This window comes from Erinaceus europaeus, chromosome 7 (assembly GCF_950295315.1).
Source record: "Erinaceus europaeus chromosome 7, mEriEur2.1, whole genome shotgun sequence".
Taxonomy (NCBI): Eukaryota; Metazoa; Chordata; class Mammalia; order Eulipotyphla; family Erinaceidae; genus Erinaceus; species Erinaceus europaeus.
The window spans coordinates 125,692,347-125,712,132 of NC_080168.1; the positions used below are offsets into that span (position 1 = coordinate 125,692,347).

A 19,786-nucleotide genomic window follows, 5' to 3' on the forward strand; every position below is an offset into this window, starting at 1 on the left:
AGAAGGTCTGGCTTCTGTAATTGCTTCCCCGCTGAACATGGGCGTTGACTGGTCGGTCCATACAACTTTCTATCCGATAAGAAAGAGGCCTAGCTTGTTGACAACAGTCTTAGTGAAGTCTTGTGAGAATGAGTAATAGAGATTTTTAAGTCAACCTATGTACACAGAATATACAAATCAGAATTTTGGCTCAATTCTGTCAGAAGACGAGCCAGGAGAGCCAGTCACTATAAGCACCTGATGGGTTAATCAATCCGGGAAAAGTCATTACATCAGCGCGTTGGGATGTGGGATCATACAGAAAGAAGAGAGGGTAGTCACAGCCTTTGCCCTTTAAACAGATACAATCTAAATAAAGCACACATAAAATTTATTTCTAAGCTAAAACATAACTCACAAGCAAGAACAGATGAATACAAATAGCATGCCAAGGGCAAGAAAGACAGCGCAGTCCAAGGTAGTACTCGGGACTCACAAATGAGAGGTTCCAGGTTCTATCCCCATACTCCCAATACTCAGAGCTGAGCGGTACTCCAATCAAAACAAAACAACAAAAACACAGATGCTGTGTCAGATTTCACATGTGTTTAATTTCTTTCATAGCAACACAATTTGTGACAGCCCAAACCTAGAAGCAACCCAGGTGTCCAACAGCAAGATGAGTGGCTGGACAAGTTGTGGTCTATACACAGTGAAATATACTACTAAGCTATTAAAAATGGTTATTTCATTTTCTTTACCTCATTCTGGATGGAGCTTGAAGGAATCATGTTAAGTGAGATCAGCCAGAAAGAGAAGGATACATGATTTCACTCACAGAGATAAGTTGAAGACTAAGAATAGAAGGGGAAACATAAAGCAGAACTTGGACTGGGTCTGGCGTATTGCACCAAAGTAAAGGACTCAGGTCCTGGAAAGTGATGGCAGAAGAGGACCTAGGTCAGGGGAGGGGTGGATTAAAGGGGAAGTGGGGTGCAAGAGGCTTTCAAATCCTGGTGCATGATGGTGGAGAAAGGCCTAGGCTGGGGATGAAAATGCTTTGCAAAAAACTGAGAAATTGTACACTGTACCAACAACTGTATTTACTGTAAACCATTAATCCTCCCACCATAAAATAACATGAAATAAGAAAAAAACTGCAGTGCAGGTTTGCGCTTACTGTTTCCCCAGACCAAATCAAATTGGTGGGGTTTACAGTCAACAATATTTTTACCCCTTTCCTATATTAGGGAGCTACTCTCTTCCCTGATCCAGCTTTCTGTACCTTTTCCAGCCATGACATCATCTCCCCAGATAAAAACTTGGATCCACCTGCATATCAGATGTCAGGCTCAGGAGGAAAAAAAAAGAAAAGAAAAGAAAAACAAACTAGTACAGCCACAGGCCCTTTGGAATATAACTAAAATAGGCCTACTAGCTATCTACAAAATGGAGAGCCCCCAACTCTTCATCTGCACTATTCCAGCCTTTAGGTCCATGATTGGTCAGCAATTTGTTTGGCTTTGTATGTTAACTCTATTTTCACCCACCAGGTTCCAGATGCTAGCATGATGCCAACCAGATTTCCCTGGACAAACAGCCCCACCAATATGTCCTGGAGCCCTGCTTCCCCAGAGCCCCACCCTACTGGAGAAAAAGAGAGGCAGGCAGGGAGTATGGATTGACCTGTCAACACCCATATTCAGCAGGAAAGCAATTACAGAAGCCAGACCTTCCACCTTCTACACCCCATAATGACCCTGGGTCCATACTCCCAGAGGGATAAAGAACAGGAAAGCTATCAGGGGAAGGGATGGGATATGGAGTTCTGGTGGTGGGAATTGTGTGGAGTTGTATCCCTCTTATCCTATGGTTTTGTCAATGTTTCCTTTTTATAAATAAAAGAGAGGAAGGAAGGAAGGAAGGAAGGAAGGAAGGAAGGAAGGAAGGAAGGAAGGAAGGAAGGAGGAAGGAAAGAGGGAAGGAAGGAGGGAAGGAAGGAGGGAAGGAAAGAAGAAAGAAAGATGCTGCAAACAGGAGGTAGTACAACAGATAAGACATTGGACTTTATTACATTTATTTACTTATTTATTTACTTATTTATTTATTTATTGTGGACTCTACCCACCCCAGAACCTAGCTGGCTAACCAGCCTGATTCACAGCACCTGTGGGCTCCACCACTAAGAAACTAGACTTTGCAAGGCCCCTTGGAATAGACCTACTACTAGACTTCCTAGTCTCTTCCAACATGAAAACACCAAGTCTTATCTACTCTATTCTTACCTTTAGGCTCCTGATTATTATTTGTTCTGCTTTATATCTTAATGCTTTTCAGCCACCAAGTTGCAAATGCTACCGGGATGCCTTCCTGACCTCCCTGGGCAGATGACCTCACCAATGTGTCCTGGAACCTCACCTCCCCAGAGCCCTGCCCCACTAGAGAAAGTCAGAAGCAGGAGAAGCAAATTACAGAAGCCAGACCTCCCACCTTCAGCACCCCATAAAGACCCCTGGTCTATACTCTAGAGGGATAAAGAATAGGGGAGCTTCCAATGGAGAGGATGGGATAGGGAACTCTGGTGGTGGGACTTGTATCCCTCTTACCCCACAACTTTGTCGATCATTATTAAATCACTAATAAAATTTAAAAAAGAAAGCAAGAAAGAAAGAAACTGGATTTTGAAGTAAGAGGTCCCAAGCTCAGTTCCCACCACCACACTGTCAGAGTGATATTCTGGTTCTCTCATTCCTGTAAATCCCATGAATAAATCAAGATGAGGCCATCTCGTTCCCTAGTCAGGGAATCCTTGGGTTCCCACACAAATATAATGAGCCTAGACCTCTAATGGATCCCTCTCTCCATCACTATCACTTCCGTCAGGAACAGCTCCATCACTATCACTTCCGTCAGGAACAGCATCATAAGCTCTCCAGGACCTGGCCCTACTCTCCTAAGGAGGCTGGTCAGCCGGCTCGGCCACCTGAGGACGACGGGTCCTGAAGTGAGCGCAGCCCAGAATGTTCCCAGCTGCGACCATGGACTGTGAGCTCAGGCTGACAGCGACTCAGAGGCTATACAGGCTTTTTTTTTTTTTTTTTTTTTTTGGTATTTATTTATTTATTATTGGATAGAGACAGAGAGGAATTGAGAGGGAAGGAGGAGACAGAGAGGGAGAGAGACAGAGAGACCTCTGCAGCCCTGCTTTACCACTCGTGAAGCTTTCCCCCTGCAGGTGGGGACCAAGGGCTTGAACTCAGGTCCTGTACACTGTAATGTGTGCGCTTAACCAGGTGTGTCACCGCATGGTCCCGGTTATACAGGCTCTTGTGCTAAATATGAATATACATGGGCCCTGGGTCAGGTTGATGTGGTAATTACAAAAGCCAGTTACTTTTACTAAAGTCATGGGCCCCTGGAAACATACCTAAAACAGACTTCTTAGCTTTTTTTCTCCTCCAGGGTTATCACTGGGGCTCAGTGCCTGCCTACACCACGAATCCACTACTCCTGGTGTCCATCTTTTCCATTTTTGTTGTTGGATAGGACAGAGAGAAACTGAGAGAGGAGGGGAAGACAGAGAAGAGGAGAGAAAGATAGACACCTGCAGACCTGCTTCATCACTAGCAAAGTGACCCCCTTACAGGTGGGGAACCAGGGGCTCGAACTGGGATACTGGTGTGGGTCCATGTGTACTTAACCTGATGTGCTCAGCGTCAACTTCCTAGCTTCTGATCACCCTAAAATCCTTATTCTCATAGGCTCTATTATTGCTTTCTGGTTTCTGTTTATTAAAAATTTAGTCCCACCTCATGCCTTTCAGATACTGAAGTTTCAGATGCTACTATGACATCATCTTGAACTCCCTGAGCAGAGGCCCTCACCCATGTATCCTGGAACCCCACCTTTCCAGAGCCCTGCCCCACTAGGGAAAGAGAGAAACAGGCTGGGGGTGTGGATCCACCTGCCAACACCCATGTCCAGAGGAGAAGCAATGACAGAAGCCAGACCTCCCACCTCTGCATCAGATAGTGGATTCTGGGATATACTCCCAGAGGGGGGGAGTATTAGAGGAGATGACTAGAAGCCTCTGAAGCCCAATCCCATCAGAACCCAGAGGGAGAAGAGGGGAAAAGAAGGGCATTGGAGAGTGGGAAGAGGTGTAGGTGTGACTTAGAAAGGAAGAGAAGATAGCACCCTAGAAAAAAATAGGCAAAAAAAACAGATTGATCGACTGATTGATTAGACAGAAATAATAGTCAAGCCGTACCTGTGACCTTGGGAGAACCACTGCTGTTTGCACTGGAGGAGGTGGTGGGAATGGTGTGGAATTGTTCCCATTACCTTATAATTCTGTGAACCAATATTAAGTCACTAGTAAAAGAACACATAAAATAAAATAAGGCTCTTACCTCGTTTGTTTGTATCAACTCATTCATTGAACTTTTAAGTTTTTGTAATTCCTGCACATACACAGCAACTTCCTGGGGCCCCTTGGCAAGCTCACTTCTTAACTGGCTTATTGTAGCCTGAAAAAATAACAACAACAGAGCAAACTCATGAAAAGGAAGCAAAGCGTCCAACGGTTTCATAGTTACACAGATTTGTCGTTGTTGCCATTGACCTGAAAAATCCCTTAGATGTGTCAACTTGGTTCTTTACCCTAGCACCCTACTGCAACGGCCACTAAAGACGAATTTTTCTCATTTCCCCAAAACGTACAACTTAACTTGTTTAATATTGTCTCAGATGAACAGCTGGCACTCCACTTCACATATCTGAAGTAAGTGTTGAACTAGGCGTGAATGTACTGGCTCTGACATGGGTCCTCCAGAAACTAAAGAGGAAATGCTAGCTAGGCCTTCTCTGAATCTGGCCCCAGCATGCTTATCACTAGAGGTTGGTACCAGTGCTCGAATCTACTGCTCACAGCTGCCAATTTACTCTTTCTCCCTCCCCCCCTTCATTTCCTTTCTACTTCATTTGATAGGACAGAGAGAGATTGAGAGGGGAGGAAGAGACAGAGAGGGAGAAAGTCGCCTACAGACCAACTTTCACTGCTTTGAAGCATCCCCCCTGCAGGGGAGAGCTCAAACCCAGGTCCTTGCACATGGTCACAATGTGCTCAACCGGGTGTGCCGACCACCTGGCCTCCTTTGAATGTCTATAGTATGGTCTTTTCTTTTCTTTTCTTTTCAATGTTTCTTTCTTTCTTTATTATTGGATAGAGACAGAGAGAAACTGAGATGGTGGGGGAGGTAGTGAAAGAGACAGAGAGACACATGCAGCCCTGCTTTACCATACATAAAGCTTTCCCCTGCAGGTGGGGCCCAGGGGCTCAAACCTGGGTCCTTGTGCCCTATAATGTGAGCACTTAACCAGGTGCGTCACCACCTGGCTCCCTAGTATGGCTTTTTTCTACCTGTCTCTCTCATAATAAATAAAGAAATTTTGAAAAAATAAATAAATAAATGGAGGTCAGAGATATAGTTCAGTGGCACAACACATGTTTCTCATGTGGCCCTGGGTTCAGTCCCTAGCACCAGCAAAGAAAAATAAACACGTTAAATGCAACACAGAATTTGATCTTACTGAATCACCTTTAATGGAATATTACCTATCCAAAGAAGTTACCAAACAGAAGTTCATATAGTTTCCTAATAGTTTACTGCTGAGTAAACAGACTTTTGTAACCATGGTTAAAAATTTACTCAATTAATAAAACAAAAATGAACATGTCTTTGAAGTTCTGAGATTGTTTTAAGATACAAAAAATTGTCAAAACAAAATAGAAAGCGCCACATTAAAAGCATTATTAACATAAGTCTTCTAAAAGCACATTACCTCCAGTTTTAGCATCTCCATAAGAAAGCAGAAAAAAAATAAAATGACGGATGAAAGATGGAAGACAAGCTGACAAAATGAACACGTGAACACACAATAAAAATGTCTAAACATTCTGCCAAATCTGACCTCTTATATTAACATGCTTTTAAGAGATTCTTTAATAGCTATGTACAAATACAACCATAACATGTCCCATATGCTCACAAATCAGCTTTTAAAATCAGAGTACAAATCCAGTTCTTAAAAATAATTTCCATGGGAGTTGGGCGGTAGCACAGCGGGTTAAGTGCATGTGGTGCGAAGTACAAGGACCCGCGCAAGGATCCTGGTTTGAGCCCCCGGTTCCCCACCTGCAGGGGAGTCACTTCACAGGCGGTGAAGCAGGTCTGCAGGTGTCTCTCTTTCTCTCCCCCTCTCTGTCTTCCCCTCCTCTCTCCATTTCTCTCTGTCCTATCTAACAATAACATCAATAACAACAATAATAATAACTACAAAAACAACAAAAACAAGGGCAACAAAAGGAAAAATAAATATAAAAAAATTAAAAATTAATAATACTTTGCATTAAAGACCACATCCCATATAACTTATAGTTTTGATGTTTTCAATAGTTTAAACTTTAGAACAGTTTTAAACCTTTAAAGTCTCAATTTCTGATCTATCTATAAAACAGGATTTATTAAAATTATTTTCAAATGTTATGAGTCATTTAACTTATGTCTTCTAAAAAGCAATAAATCCGTAAGACATATACACAGTGAGATAATGAACTTTTGTTTGACACATCTGAAAATGTGTAGCATGTCTTTCCCAAAAATTAGAAATACCAAAGAAATCAGTGAATTTTTGGCTTCTTAATTCCTTATAATGTACTTTTTTTAAAAAAAAAAATCTTATTTTGTTAGTGATTTAACATTGATCGGCAAGGCTGTGGGATAACAGGGGTACAATTCCCATCACCAGTGTGCCATATCCCATCCCCTCCTTTGGAAGCTTCCCTATTCTTTCTCCCTCTGGGAGTATGAACCAAAGGGGTTTTTTGTTGTTGTTGTTTTTGTTGTTGTTGTTTTTTTTTTTTGCCTCCAGAGTTATTGCTGGGGCTCAGTGCCTGCACCATGAATCCACTGCTCCTGGAGGCCATTCCCCCCCACCCTTCGTTGCCCTTGTTGTAGCTCTGTTGTGGTTATTATTGTTATTGTTGATGCTGTTCGTTGCTGGATAGGACAGAGAGACATGGAGAGAGGAGGGGAAGACAGAGAGGGGGAGAGAAAGACAGACACCTGCAGACCTGCTTTACCGCCGGTGAAGTGACTCCCCTGCAGGTGGGGAGCCAGGGGCTCGAACCGGGATCCTTACACCAGTCCTTGCACTTTTTGCCATGTGTGCTTAACCCGCTGCACTACCGCCTGACCCGCTGACCAAAGATTTTTATGGGGAGCAGAAGGTGAGAGGTCCGGCTTATGATGTACTTTTTTTTTTTTCTGTTGCCAGTTTTTAGATTCAGTAAAGAAGCAACCTATAATAATTATTCTGTTATACTATAAAGTACTATAATTTACCAATACACTTAACTAATGATTATAATTTAATTATAAGTAAAAATGCAAACCATATATATAACAAGTAGATAAAAGCAAAAATGAACAAATATAAACTAATAAGTGACATGGAGTTGTTAGTAACTGTTTTATGTGGATACGGCATGAGACACAGCTCAAATATGCTTAGGCTGCATACAGTACAAACACTACAACATACAAGGCAAAATATAACAATAAATATGAAGGGCAGGCTGGTGGCGCACCTGGTTAAGCGCGCATGTTACAGTGTGCAGGGACTCAGGTTCAAGTCCCTGGTCCCCACCTGCAGAGGGAAAGCTTCACAAGTGGTGAAGCAGGGCTGCAGGTGTCTCTCTGTCATCATGCTATCTCCTCTCACTGAAGGTTTTTTAATCTACAAAAGTACAAAAATCTATTTTAAAAAAATCTTAAAAATTAGAGTAATTTATAAAGTACCTGAAAATAGGTTCCCCATAAAGCTTTACCAAAATGCAAGTAAATGTATAAACTTCCTGTCCAAATTCTGCTTGTATAACAATTACATGTACAAATCCACTAATTCTTAGCCAGAAAAGGGCTAAGAGGCTTGCACTAGAAAAGAGACACATACTAAAATTGTCATTACTATCAATCAATTTTAGTCATCCTGTTACATTTGTTTTTGAATCTCAAGTACAAAGGATTACTTCCCAAGACAGTATAAATTCTTTGCTTTGAAAAATACTGAGAAATCCATTTATTCCAGAGCAACTCTCTCTGAATCACAGAAAACAAGTGCTGTAATTCACCCAGGCTCCGGTATTCCTGCATCATCATCATGTGGATGACACTGTCCTGGGGTTTCCTGAGGCTAGGACTCATGATGTGCCACTTTGGTACGTGTATAATCTGTGAGGTCAAATCCTCTCATCTCAAACACTTACTAGCACTTAAAACTATCTAGGATAATGAAAACTGACGATGTTATCCGGGATAAGGAATATTACTAGAGTAAGGAATATTACTAGAAATAGCATTTCTATCTAAAAAATATCAAGTAAAGCCAACATCTAATACAGAGCACCTTGTCGTGTGAAGGTCGTCTCTTCATTATGTGACCTTCCCTGCCCTCCTCTCTCCTTGAAGACCTCGGCCCCTCTCACATTCCTTAGTGCCAGGCATAAACCTCATCTGAAACTTTCCTTCTCTGAACCACTAATGCTATGCAGACACCCTGTTTTACTCTCCTGCTAATATGCCTGGAGTCAATTTGATCATTTTTTCAAGAAACCCAGAGAAATTTCCCTTAAATGTTTTAATTCAGTTTCCCTCTGGTGATACTAAGATTACTCTGACTGGATTCAGTAAATTCATGAACCCCCTGAAGCTTAAAGAACTAGGGGACTATGAATGTGAGGAAATCAGCACCAGGGACAAAGCATCACAAAGACTTATGTATGAATAGGTCTGACACCTAACAACACCATTCCACCACAGATAAGAAACAGAAACACAAGAAATAAGGACAGTATGGTTATCTATATTTCTACCCCACAACTCATTCAAAAGCCATTAATTATAAATAATGGAAAAGATTTCAGATCACCAGCTTAAAAACTCAGAAAGAGGGAGTCGGGCGGTAACACAGCGCATGTGGCGTGAAGCACAAGGACTGGTGTAAGGATCTCAGTTCGAGCCCGGCTCCCCACCTGCAGGGGAGTCACTTCACAGGCGGTGAAGCAGGTCTGCAGGTGTCTGTCTTTCTCTCCCCCTCTGTCTTCCCCTCCTCTCTCCATTTCTCTCTGTCCTAACAACGATGACATCAATAACAACAACAATAATAACTACAACAACAATAAAAAACAAGGGCAACAAAAGGGAAAATAAATAAATAAATTTTGAAAGATGCAAATTGAAATGTCCATAACTTTTAAACTAAAAACATGAAAAATTGAGGTCCATATAATGTAAACTAAAAACTACAAATAACAGTAGTAAAAAATATTCCCTGTTGCACCAAAGTAAAAGACTGGGTGGGTGGGGGGGAGAGTTCAGATCCTGGAACATGATGGCAAAGGACCTAGTGGGGGTTGTGTTGTTATGTGGAAAACTGAGAAATGTTATGCATGTCCAAACTATTGTATTTACTTTGGACTGTAAAACATAAATCCCCCAATAAAAAAATAGGAAAAAAATTCCCTATGTTTTTTTTTAAAAAAAGACCAGCTTACACAAGTGTATGTATTATGCATCTTAGAGTTTGCATATATCTTTCTCTCCCCTCCCATATAGCACTTTTATTACGTAGAATAATACTTGTATGCAAAATTTTTCTCTATGTGATAAGTTTCATAAAGCAGAGATAAAAAATATTCAATACCATATATATTTACTAGACATAAACATTGAGCAGAACAAATCAAAGAAACAAAATTATCTACGTGATAGATCACTAAGAGAAATTTCGAATTTGGGTTTCACTCAGCAATGGACACTAACCAAGTTAAGGTCAATCACACTGAACTCCATTACCTCTGAGTTAGCGTTGTTTGCTTGTAATTTCTTACACTCATCCTTGAGTTTTTCAGATTCTCTCTCACGCTCCAAGGTCATGTTGTCCATTAGTGTTTGAACTTGCACCAGTTCTTTCTTGAGCACAGCAACATCTTCTATACCAGGTCTCTGAAGCTGTGAAGCAATACATTTTAATCAAGTATTACAGTAAAGAAGTAAAATACCTATTTTAATGGATTGACTAAAAAGTCATTAAAATGAGAACAATCTTTAATATTAGCAACTGATCTCCAAACATCAAACGCGAGCATCATCCACCCTACTTCCTTAAGTCGTCTTCCCTCTCTGATATCTAAATAGCACCACCACTAAAGAGGAAAAATTGAAAAGTCAAGGGCCAGGTGTTGACACAGCTGGCTGAGTACACATGTTGTTACAATGCACAAGGACCTGGGCTTGAGGCCCCGGTTCCCACCTGCAGGGGAAGCACAGGTAGCAGGGCTGCAGGTGTCTCTCTACCTCTTTTGACATAACCATTATGCTACCTCCTAGGCCCTCTCTGTCTCTCTTCATCTCTATCTTCCCCTTCCCTCTTGATTTCTGGTTGTCTATCCAACAAATAAAGATGATTAAAAAATTGAAAATTCATAGTTATCTTTAGTCTTTTAATCATCTTACCTTGCTTTACATAGTATACCTACAGGTATAAAGAGGAAAATAGAAAGAAAAATAAAACCTTAAAAAAGCTAAATTTCTTCATTTTCTATTTTAGGAAACAAAATGAAAGAGAGAGGTCAGAGAAGTGGCCCAGTTGTGGAACACACACCTTGTATGCATGAAGCCCTGTACTGTATGAAAAGAAGCAAGGGGGAAAACTTGTATGTGAAAGTATAGTGAGGGTTGCTGAAAATCTGAATGTCAAGGATAGACCCAAGGTTGTTAAGCTTGGGATAATGTTGAAAGGTGCTGTACTGGCAGTAGTGCAGCAGGTTAAGCACACCTGGCTCAAAGCGCAAGGACTGGCTTTAAGAACTGGCTTTAAGGATGCTGGTTCAAGCCCCCGGCTCCCCACCTACAGGGGAGTTGCTTCACGGGCAGAGCAGCAGGTCTGCAGGTATCTTTCTCCCCCCCCCCCCCCCCCGTCTTTCCCTCCCTGTCTTCCCCTACTCTCTCCATTTCTCTCTGTCCTATCCAACAACGACATCAATAACAACAATAACTGTTGGTATGCTTCTAAATTCTGCTTGTAAGACCTTCTGTTTTGATGGGATGATCTCACTCTCAGCCCGAAGTTGAAAAACAAGATTAGAAAAGAAAACACAAGTCGAACCTGAAATGAAATTGGAGTATTACACCAAAGTAAAAGACTCTGGGGTGGGTGGGTGGGTGGGGAAAATACAGGTCCATGAAAGATGATGAAGGACATAGTGGGGGTTGTATTGTTAAATGGGAATCTGGGGAATGTTATGCATGTACAAACTATTGTATTTACTGTTGAATGTAAAACATTAATTCCCCAATAAAGAAATAAATTATTAAAAAAAAAAAAAAGACCTTCTGTTTTGATTATCACATTAGGTTCGCTTGTATTACTTACGATGTGGTCTAGTTACATAATCACTGTTTTACCTGGGTCCCGCCCTGCCTGCAGGGTATCGGTTTCATCCCCACTGGTTAGGTGGAAGCTTTCTATGTTCTGTTCATGCTCTTTTTTTGCTCCGCCCCCTCTCCTAGTCATTTCCTTTCCCTTGTCACTTCTGGTGAAGAGATACATAAAAGGCGATGTATCTGATTAATAAACGAGATACTGCTTTCCAGCTCAGCCATGAGTCCCTGGTCAACTCTCTACAGCCCGTGAAGCCAGCCCGGCAAATGGCGCCCTGAACAGGGACTGGCAAATAACTACAACAATAGAACAAGAAGGGCAACAAAAGGGAATAAATAAATAATTTTTTTAAAAAAAATTCTATTTTTTGGAGACCCCAAATCTCATCTGCTCTATTCTTACATTTAGGTTCCTGATTATTAAACAGTTTGTCCTGCTTTATATCGTACTGCTTTTTTAGCCACCAAGCTGTAGGTGCTACCATGATGTCAACCTGACTTTACTGGATGGACGACCTCACCAGTGTGTCCTGGAACCTCACCTCCCCAGAGCCCTGCCCCACTAGGGAAAGAGAGAAATGGGCTGGGAGTATGGATCGACCTGCCAATGCCCATGTTCAGCGGAGAAGCAATTACAGAAGCCAGACCTTCCACCTTCTGCACCCGTAATGATCCTGGGTTCATGCTCCCAGAGGGATAAAGAATAGGAAGCTTCCAATGGAGGGGATGGGATGGGAACTCTGGTGGTGGGAATTGTGTGGAACTTTACCCCTCTTATCCAACGAACTTGTCAATCATAGGTAAATCAATAAAAAAATAAAATGAAATAAAATTCCATTTTTACTTTAGAGCCACGTTACGTATGGTAGAGCTACAGGTAATTTCTAATTGCCTCCATTTTACTCAAGCTATATTTTAAAATCTTTTCATCAGAGCATGTACTTCATTTTTCATTTAGGAAACTATAAAGGTTCATTCCAATAAATAGCTTCAAATTACCAGCTCAGTCTTCAGGTCTCTGATTACAGTTGCCTCTTTGTTTAGATCTTCTGTCAGATGTATCACTTTTTGGTCAGCAGCTTCTCGAAGACTCTTCTCTTCATCATATTTTGACTTAATATCTTATTAAAGATAGTTTGAAAAATAGTAGTGAATTCTAGGTCAGGACAGTTTTATAAATCATATCTCCTACTGTGTACATTTGTATATAATTCTATTTCAAATTCTCATTCTTTAGCCAACCGTAAATAAAATTGTATTTCTGGTTATATGAATGGCAATGTTAAAATAAACAAGTCTTTCTTTTTTCATATGTTCACTGCCAAAGAGAGAGAAAACTAAACTACTGTTGCACCATCTTACAGGGTACTAGGGATCAGACTCAGGACTTCACAGTGCAAGACCTCAAACAATGGCTCTACCACTGAGTCACTAACCTAGTTCCAACAGATGTTTTTCTCTATATATATTCTACTAAATAGCATTTTATCGGATACCTAATCACAAGCAGTATTTTATCAAAGAATGTAGTTTAAAATAGCATACACAGGCCTGCAGAGACAGAGTAACAGCTATGCAGAAAGACTCTCACGCCTGAGCTCCTGAGGCTCCAGGCTCAATCCCAAGCACCACCTTAATAAACTAGAGCTGAGCACTTCTCTGGTCTCTCTCTAGCTTTCTCTCTGTACTTTTTTTTTTAACTGAACAATAAGTAACATAGTTATTTGAAATAATAATATATAAGAGCCAGGGAGACAGTATAATGGTTATGCAAAAAGACTGTCATGTCTGAGGCTCTAAGGCCCCAAGTTCAATCCCTGGCATTAGCAGTGCTCCAGTAAAAATAGACAAAGAATCATAATATATTGAATCACAGTGACTCTTAAATCCATAGTGTCATTAACTTCTCCAAAATGCTGCTTGTCTACATTTAAACATACCACTAAATAAAATACATCTTCTCTAGAAATTAAAAGTGCTTCTTTGAAGACAGGACAGAGAACACAAGAAATAGTAATGATCTATATCCAGATTATTTTATCACTAAATTCCAACAGTCACTACATAAAATTTTTATTTACATTAAAAACACAACATTTAGGATATATAGTAGCAGACAGGTATGCGACTGATTCCCTGACTAAAATATAATGTTTCAATTTACCTGCAATTTCAGTAGCAAGTTGGGCTGCTTTCTGTTCAAATAAATCTTTCATTTGCTTGATATTAAAATTTTCTGTTTGGGCTTCTTCTAATTGCCGTTCCAAAGACTGCAGTTCTATCAATAATTAATAATAATAAAGCATCTATTATTTAAATACAGTCATAAACACATCTGCTAAGTTGTTCTTTCTTAGAATATAATCACTAAGGAGCTGAGAGGTGGCACACTTGGTTAAGCATATATATCAGGGACAAGAATCCAGGTTTGAGTCCCCACTCCCCACCTGCTAGGCCTTGCCCTTTGAGGCAAGAAACGTTCCCCTTGGCATCACACTGGTTATTGCTGCTCGCCTATTTTGTTTTCCATGTCTTATGCCAGTTCTTTTGAAAACGCCTGTACGATACAGGTTTCTGTTCACCCCTACACTGCTATTCCCCTGACAGAGATGAAGCCTTTTACAGACATTGACCCAGTTATATATGGCCATTAAGTAAGAGGGAGATGTTGGGGAATTGTGAGGATATGGTTGAGTTTGGAAGGGCTTGAGCCTGAGGGGTGTGTCAATCCTGTTAGTCTCTCTCTCTACGGAGAGGTTGAGCAAGGAGGGACAGAAGAACCCCAAGAGGTGTGCCTCTTATCAGTCTCCCTGCCTCACAAAGTGCCCCACATTCCTGGTACTATGGCCATTAGTTAAAAAGAAAGGGGGAGATGTTGGATAGTATGCCAGCTCCCCCTGGCTTCTGCTTAACCAAGCACCGGTATGCCTATATAGGGATTGGTTTGATCCCATTCAAAGTGGTCTATTTACATAAATCACTTTTACATTTACATAAAGCACCACACTCCCTCCAGGGCATTAGTGGTTTAGAGGTAAAATTCTCACCTGCTCCGCCCCCTCTCCTTGTCATACCCAGATTTTCACCAGTCACTTTTCTCTCCACCCTCTCTGCATCGCATCCTGTTCCCACCCTACTGGGCTAGTATAATTATAAGGACAAGATTGTTTGTAGTTTTTTAGTTTAGCTTAGCTTGGTATAGATTGCGCTGCGTCCTGCATGAATAAAGAGATACTGCGTACAACCCAGCCATGAGTCCCGGGTCGTCTGTTACCCGCCCGTGAAGCCAGCCCATCAAAAACAACACTTCACTGGTGGTGAAGCAGTACTGCAGATGTCTTTCTGTCTTTTTTCCTATCTCTCCCTTCATCTCAGTTTCCGGCTCTCTCTATACAATAAATAAAGATAATAAAAAATATCCCTCAAAGAATATAATCACTGCAGTAAACAACAGTCAACCTATATTATCCAAATACAAGCAGAGTAGCCTCACATTTGCAGAATTGAGCATATACGGCTCATTTAGGACACATCGTTAACTTACAAGTATCTGAGAAAAAGCAGTAGTAGTCATCACACCCGAAGACTTGCTCAAAGGCTGTTTTGATTTTATAGCCATTTCCTAACAGCTGTCCACTGACCCAAAAGAGTGTATTCTACTCCTCTGGCAGAAACTTGTTGATGCATAATGACATGAGAAGTGCTTTAAGAGTGCAGGTCTTATTAAAATATTTAGTTAAAATATGCTGTCAACTCCTCATATTTGACTCTCATAAGGAAGAGGGAACCCAAAGGGAAATGAAATACAATAATTCACCTCAAAACATATTCCTGGTTTCTCATGATGTACTCTGCCAGAGGTCAATTTCACCATTTTATTTCAAAGACAAGAGTGTCTGACTCGTTAATATAAGTTTGGCTTTCCTTCAGAACAACCACATCAACGTAGCACTCCAGAAACTTATTTACAACTTCAGAATATAGTGAACTAAGAAAACGCTACAGTTTTAGTCACTAATTTATTTCTTAAGATTTTTTTTAAGTTTATTTATGAGAAAGATAGGAGAGAAAGAACCACATATCACTCTGGTACAAGTGCTGCTGGGGACTGAACGTAGGACCTCATGCTTGAGAGTCCAATGCTTTATCCACCATGCTACCACCCAGATCACAGTTACTAATTTATTAAATGCACAAATAAGCACTCCAAACCTTGAAAATGACTGTAAACTTCACTGCTTTAGAGCCATAAGGGTAACCACACAACAAAATTTATAAAATGGGCATCAGAGGAAAAGTTAAGAGAAAAATAAATAAATAAATAAATAAATAAATAAAAGATGTAAAAGAAACAAATATCTGCTTTAAATTACCTGCTGATGAATCAGCCACCAATCCATCAGGCTTAGGTTCCTAAAGAAAAGTAAATAATAAATAAAAACTAAAGAACAAACGCATTAAAAGGAAAAGTTGATACCATTAAATTGCTAAATTTAGAAAACCTCTGAAAGTCACATTCTGTCAGGTAAGAAGCAAGATTCTGAGAAATATTTAATTTTGACCTGCTCAAATTCTTACAGTTCTCTAAGGAAATATTAAAGTAATTGTAGCTCAGTGGTTCTAAGGTGTTTTTTTTATGTTGATATATATGTACAGATAATCATGGATCTTTGTAGATGGTATCTTAAATTCCATTAATTCAGTAGTAAATAACTTACTACAATTATAAATACAAATTCTTTTTTGTTTTATTTAAATATTTATTCCCTTTTGTTACCTTTGTTTTTTATTATTGTAAGTTATTATTGATGTCATTGTTGTTGGATAGGACAGAGAGAAATGGAGAGAGGAGGGGAAGACAGAGAGGGGGAGAGAAAGATAAGACACCTGCAGACCTGCTTCACCGCCTGTGAAGCGACTCTCCTGCAAGAGGGGAGCCAGAGGCTCGAACTGGGATCCTTATGCCGGTCCTTGTGCTTCGTGCTATGTGCGCTTAACCCAACCCGCTGTGCTACTGCCCAACTCCCAATAAACACAAATTATAAGGAAGGATATCAGCAGACAAGATTTAGTCTTACAACTTTGAAAAATATGCAAACTGAAATGCATATTGAACTATCACAACTGAAATTTTGGCTTTAAAGCATAAATTTTAACTTTAGGATTGTCATCCTTAAAAGAAGAAAATGTAAAAAATATAGTCCATTGGTTTAACTTATATTTGGGACAAAATATACAAGGACTTATAAACATCTAAGTCTAGTCAAGCATATCAATGTACTCCTAACACTTACTGATGGCTAAAGTCACCAATTCTGAAGGCATATTTGCTCCAAAGGTAATTTTTCTGCAAAGGAAATTTATATCTTGCACTACAGAGAATGAAACAATCATCTCAAATGAAATCAACAATTGTCTGTTTTCAGATACAGGAAATAACAGAGCCCATGGCTTACTAATTGTTATTCACATTTATAAAGAACAAATTTAAATGAAGTACTGAACATTTTAGGCTATCAAAATTCCCATGTGAACTGAGACCAACCAGAAAGAGAAGGATGAGCATGGGATGATCCCACTCACTGACAGAAGTTGAGGAACAAGATCGTAAGGGGAAACACAAAGCACGACTTGGACTGGGTTTGGTGTGTTGCACCAAGTAAAGGACTTGGGGGGGGGGGGGGCCCTTCAGGTCCTGGATCATGATGTCGAAGGAGGACGTAGGCAGGGGGCTAGAGTGTTTTACAGAAAACTAAGAAATCGTGCATATCTGTACCAGTAACTATATTTACTGTAAACCATTAATCTCCCCAATAAAAATCATTTTAATCCCTTCAAAGCATTCTCAATCACAGATGCTAAGCAGAAATAAGGCTGAGAATCATTTTTTAATATTTATTTATTTTTCCTTTTGTTGCCCTTGTTTTTTTAAGTGTTGTTGTAGTTGTTATTGTTTTGGTTATTGATGTCATTGTTGTTGGATAGGACAGAGAGAAATGGAGAGAGGAGGGGAAGACAGAGAGGGGGAGAGGAAGACAGACACCTGCAGACCTGCTTCACTGCCTGTGAAGCGACTCCCCTGCAGGTGGGGAGCCGGGGGCTTGAACCAGGATCCTTAACCCACTCACTGCGCTACCACCCCACTCCCCTGATAATCATTTTTTGTTGTTGGTGGTGGTGGTTGGTTCTTTCTCTTTCCTAGTTCAAACAACTTTTTGATATAGACAGATTGAGAGTTCCAATATGCTAAGATAATGCAGGAGGAATCACTGATCCCTTTATAAAAGTATTAAAACTACTATTAAAGAGTAACTACTTCATTCTTAGAAGTAAAAAACTATAAATGGATTTGGTAAAGATCAATATTCTAATTATGTAACTGCAATATAAAAAGGACAAGGAGACAGCACAGTGGTTGTGTAAATAGCTCTCGTATCTGATGCTCTGAGTTGCCAGGTTCAATCACCAGCACCAATATAGACTGAGCAGTGCTCTGGTTTTAGAAGGAAGAAAGGAAGGAAGGAAGGAAGAAGGAAAGGAAAGGAAAAATGGAAGGAAGGGAAGAAGGAGGAAAAGAAAGAAGAAAAAGAGAAAACTCAGAATGGTTAAGAGATTTATTTAGAAACTACATTAAACTTCAACATAGCAAAAAGAATTTCACTCATAAATAACCATTTCTTATTCCAATGATTTTCTTAGATTTTTTCCCTACTTATCAAACAGTTAAATTCAAACCATATATATGTGTGTGTGTCTATGTGTACATACGTACATGTGTATGCATATGAGTATATGCATATCTGTGCATAAACATGTACATTAATATTTTAATGTTTCCAGAAGGATGAATATGGGATGATCTCACTCTCAGGCAGAAGTTGAAAAACAAGATCAGAAGAGAAAACACAAGTAGAACCTGAACTGGAGTTGGCGTATCGCGCCAAAGTAGAAGACTCTGGGGTGGGTGGGTGGGGAGAATACAGATCCAAGAAGGATGACAGAGGACCTAGTGGGGGTTGTACTGTTATATGGAAAATTGGGAAATGTTATGCATGTACAAACTATTGTATTTACTGTCCAATGTAAAAGATTAATTCCCCAATAAAGAAATTTTAAAATATATATTTTAGTGTTTCCTAAAACCAACATTGTTAATACTACAAAAGAATAAATAAATTTAATTCAAATTTAAATTACAAGGGATATACAATGTAGGCAATTAAATGCAGGAAAACAAATTAATTATATTAGACTTATGCTTAGTTTTCAATGATGAAAATAAACAACTATTAAACACACTTCAAGCATTCAAAAGCAATTACTTGCTGCCGCAGCCCTTGGAATTTCTCGAGCTCTTTCTTTAATTCTTCTGAGAACCATTTTTCCTCCTAAGGAAAATATCACTAATTAGTAAAATTTAGAAGATTTACTACCTACCTAAAATACTAAAAAACAAATAAGTATAATGATCTCATATCTCACCTTCAGTGAGGCCTGCAGGTCTTGAACTTCTTGTCTAAGTAGTGTTATGTCCTCTCTAAGCATAAATGGTTAAAAAAAACCAAATTAACAGGAATGCTTTTTAGTTAATAGTTGCCAACAAATTTCAGCTAGCGACTACTTATTTAGTTTTCTGTTTCTTTAAAAGATTATTAAATTTTATGTACAGTAGCATATGTAAATATCTAACCCTAAGAAAAACTTTATTCTTAAAACTCATAGTTTACAAAGGGGGGAAAGTCTTTACTGTAAAAATAATCCCGTGACTGACTACAAGTGCCTGCGCAAGAAGCAGAGTATCTCCCATTAATTTCACAGACAGGTGCACAGACAGCTTCCTACGGCAGTGAGCACAAAATCTAAACGCACTGGCAAAAAAGCAGACAGCCTCACAATCTAGTCGCTGACCAGTCCCTTTCCCGCGTTCTCCGAGCTGCAGAGCCACTGACTTCTTTGTGTCTGGCACATTCTTTCCACTCAGAACCTTGTCGCTTTCTGCTCCCCTCACCTAAGAGTCTGTCTGGTGAAGAGTGAAGAGCAGGAGACTGCTCCAGACCCTAATGCAGGAGGATGAACATACATTTTCAGAAAGCATACTTGAGATTACTCTAGAGAGCCAGAGTGTAGTACCTTCCCCTGCTGACTTTGACTGCAGAAAAAAAAAAGGGGGGGGGGCCTACTTACTCCATGCCATCAGAGGCTGCCGGCCTGGGCAGAAGACCACAAGGTTTGAAATGAGCAGCTCAGCAACACTCAAAGGAATTCACCCTACTAGAAAGGGAATACACACACAGAGGAGTCCA

The 19,786-nt window shown here is 40.0% G+C and overlaps 1 protein-coding gene across 10 annotated transcripts in view; it reads right to left on the minus strand.

The window, feature by feature from the left end:
* EEA1 (early endosome antigen 1) overlaps nucleotides 1-19,786 on the minus strand; it is a 119,891-nt gene that overhangs the window by 48,925 nt on the left and 51,180 nt on the right. For 6 of the 10 annotated variants that reach the window (XM_060195520.1, XM_060195518.1, XM_016188187.2 and 3 more), the window contains 7 exons: nucleotides 18,966-19,020; nucleotides 18,806-18,871; nucleotides 15,857-15,896; nucleotides 13,648-13,761; nucleotides 12,483-12,604; nucleotides 9,897-10,052; nucleotides 4,392-4,508 (listed from right to left, as the gene is read on the minus strand). In XM_060195520.1, coding sequence (XP_060051503.1) covers nucleotides 4,392-4,508; nucleotides 9,897-10,052; nucleotides 12,483-12,604; nucleotides 13,648-13,761; nucleotides 15,857-15,896; nucleotides 18,806-18,871; nucleotides 18,966-19,020 — 670 coding nt within the window. Of the gene's footprint in view, nucleotides 1-4,391; nucleotides 4,509-9,896; nucleotides 10,053-12,482; nucleotides 12,605-13,647; nucleotides 13,762-15,856; nucleotides 15,897-16,777; nucleotides 16,887-18,782; nucleotides 18,872-18,965; nucleotides 19,021-19,786 lie in introns of those variants that run through there. The other 4 variants (XM_060195525.1, XM_060195522.1, XM_060195526.1 and 1 more) reach the window with 3 other exon arrangements.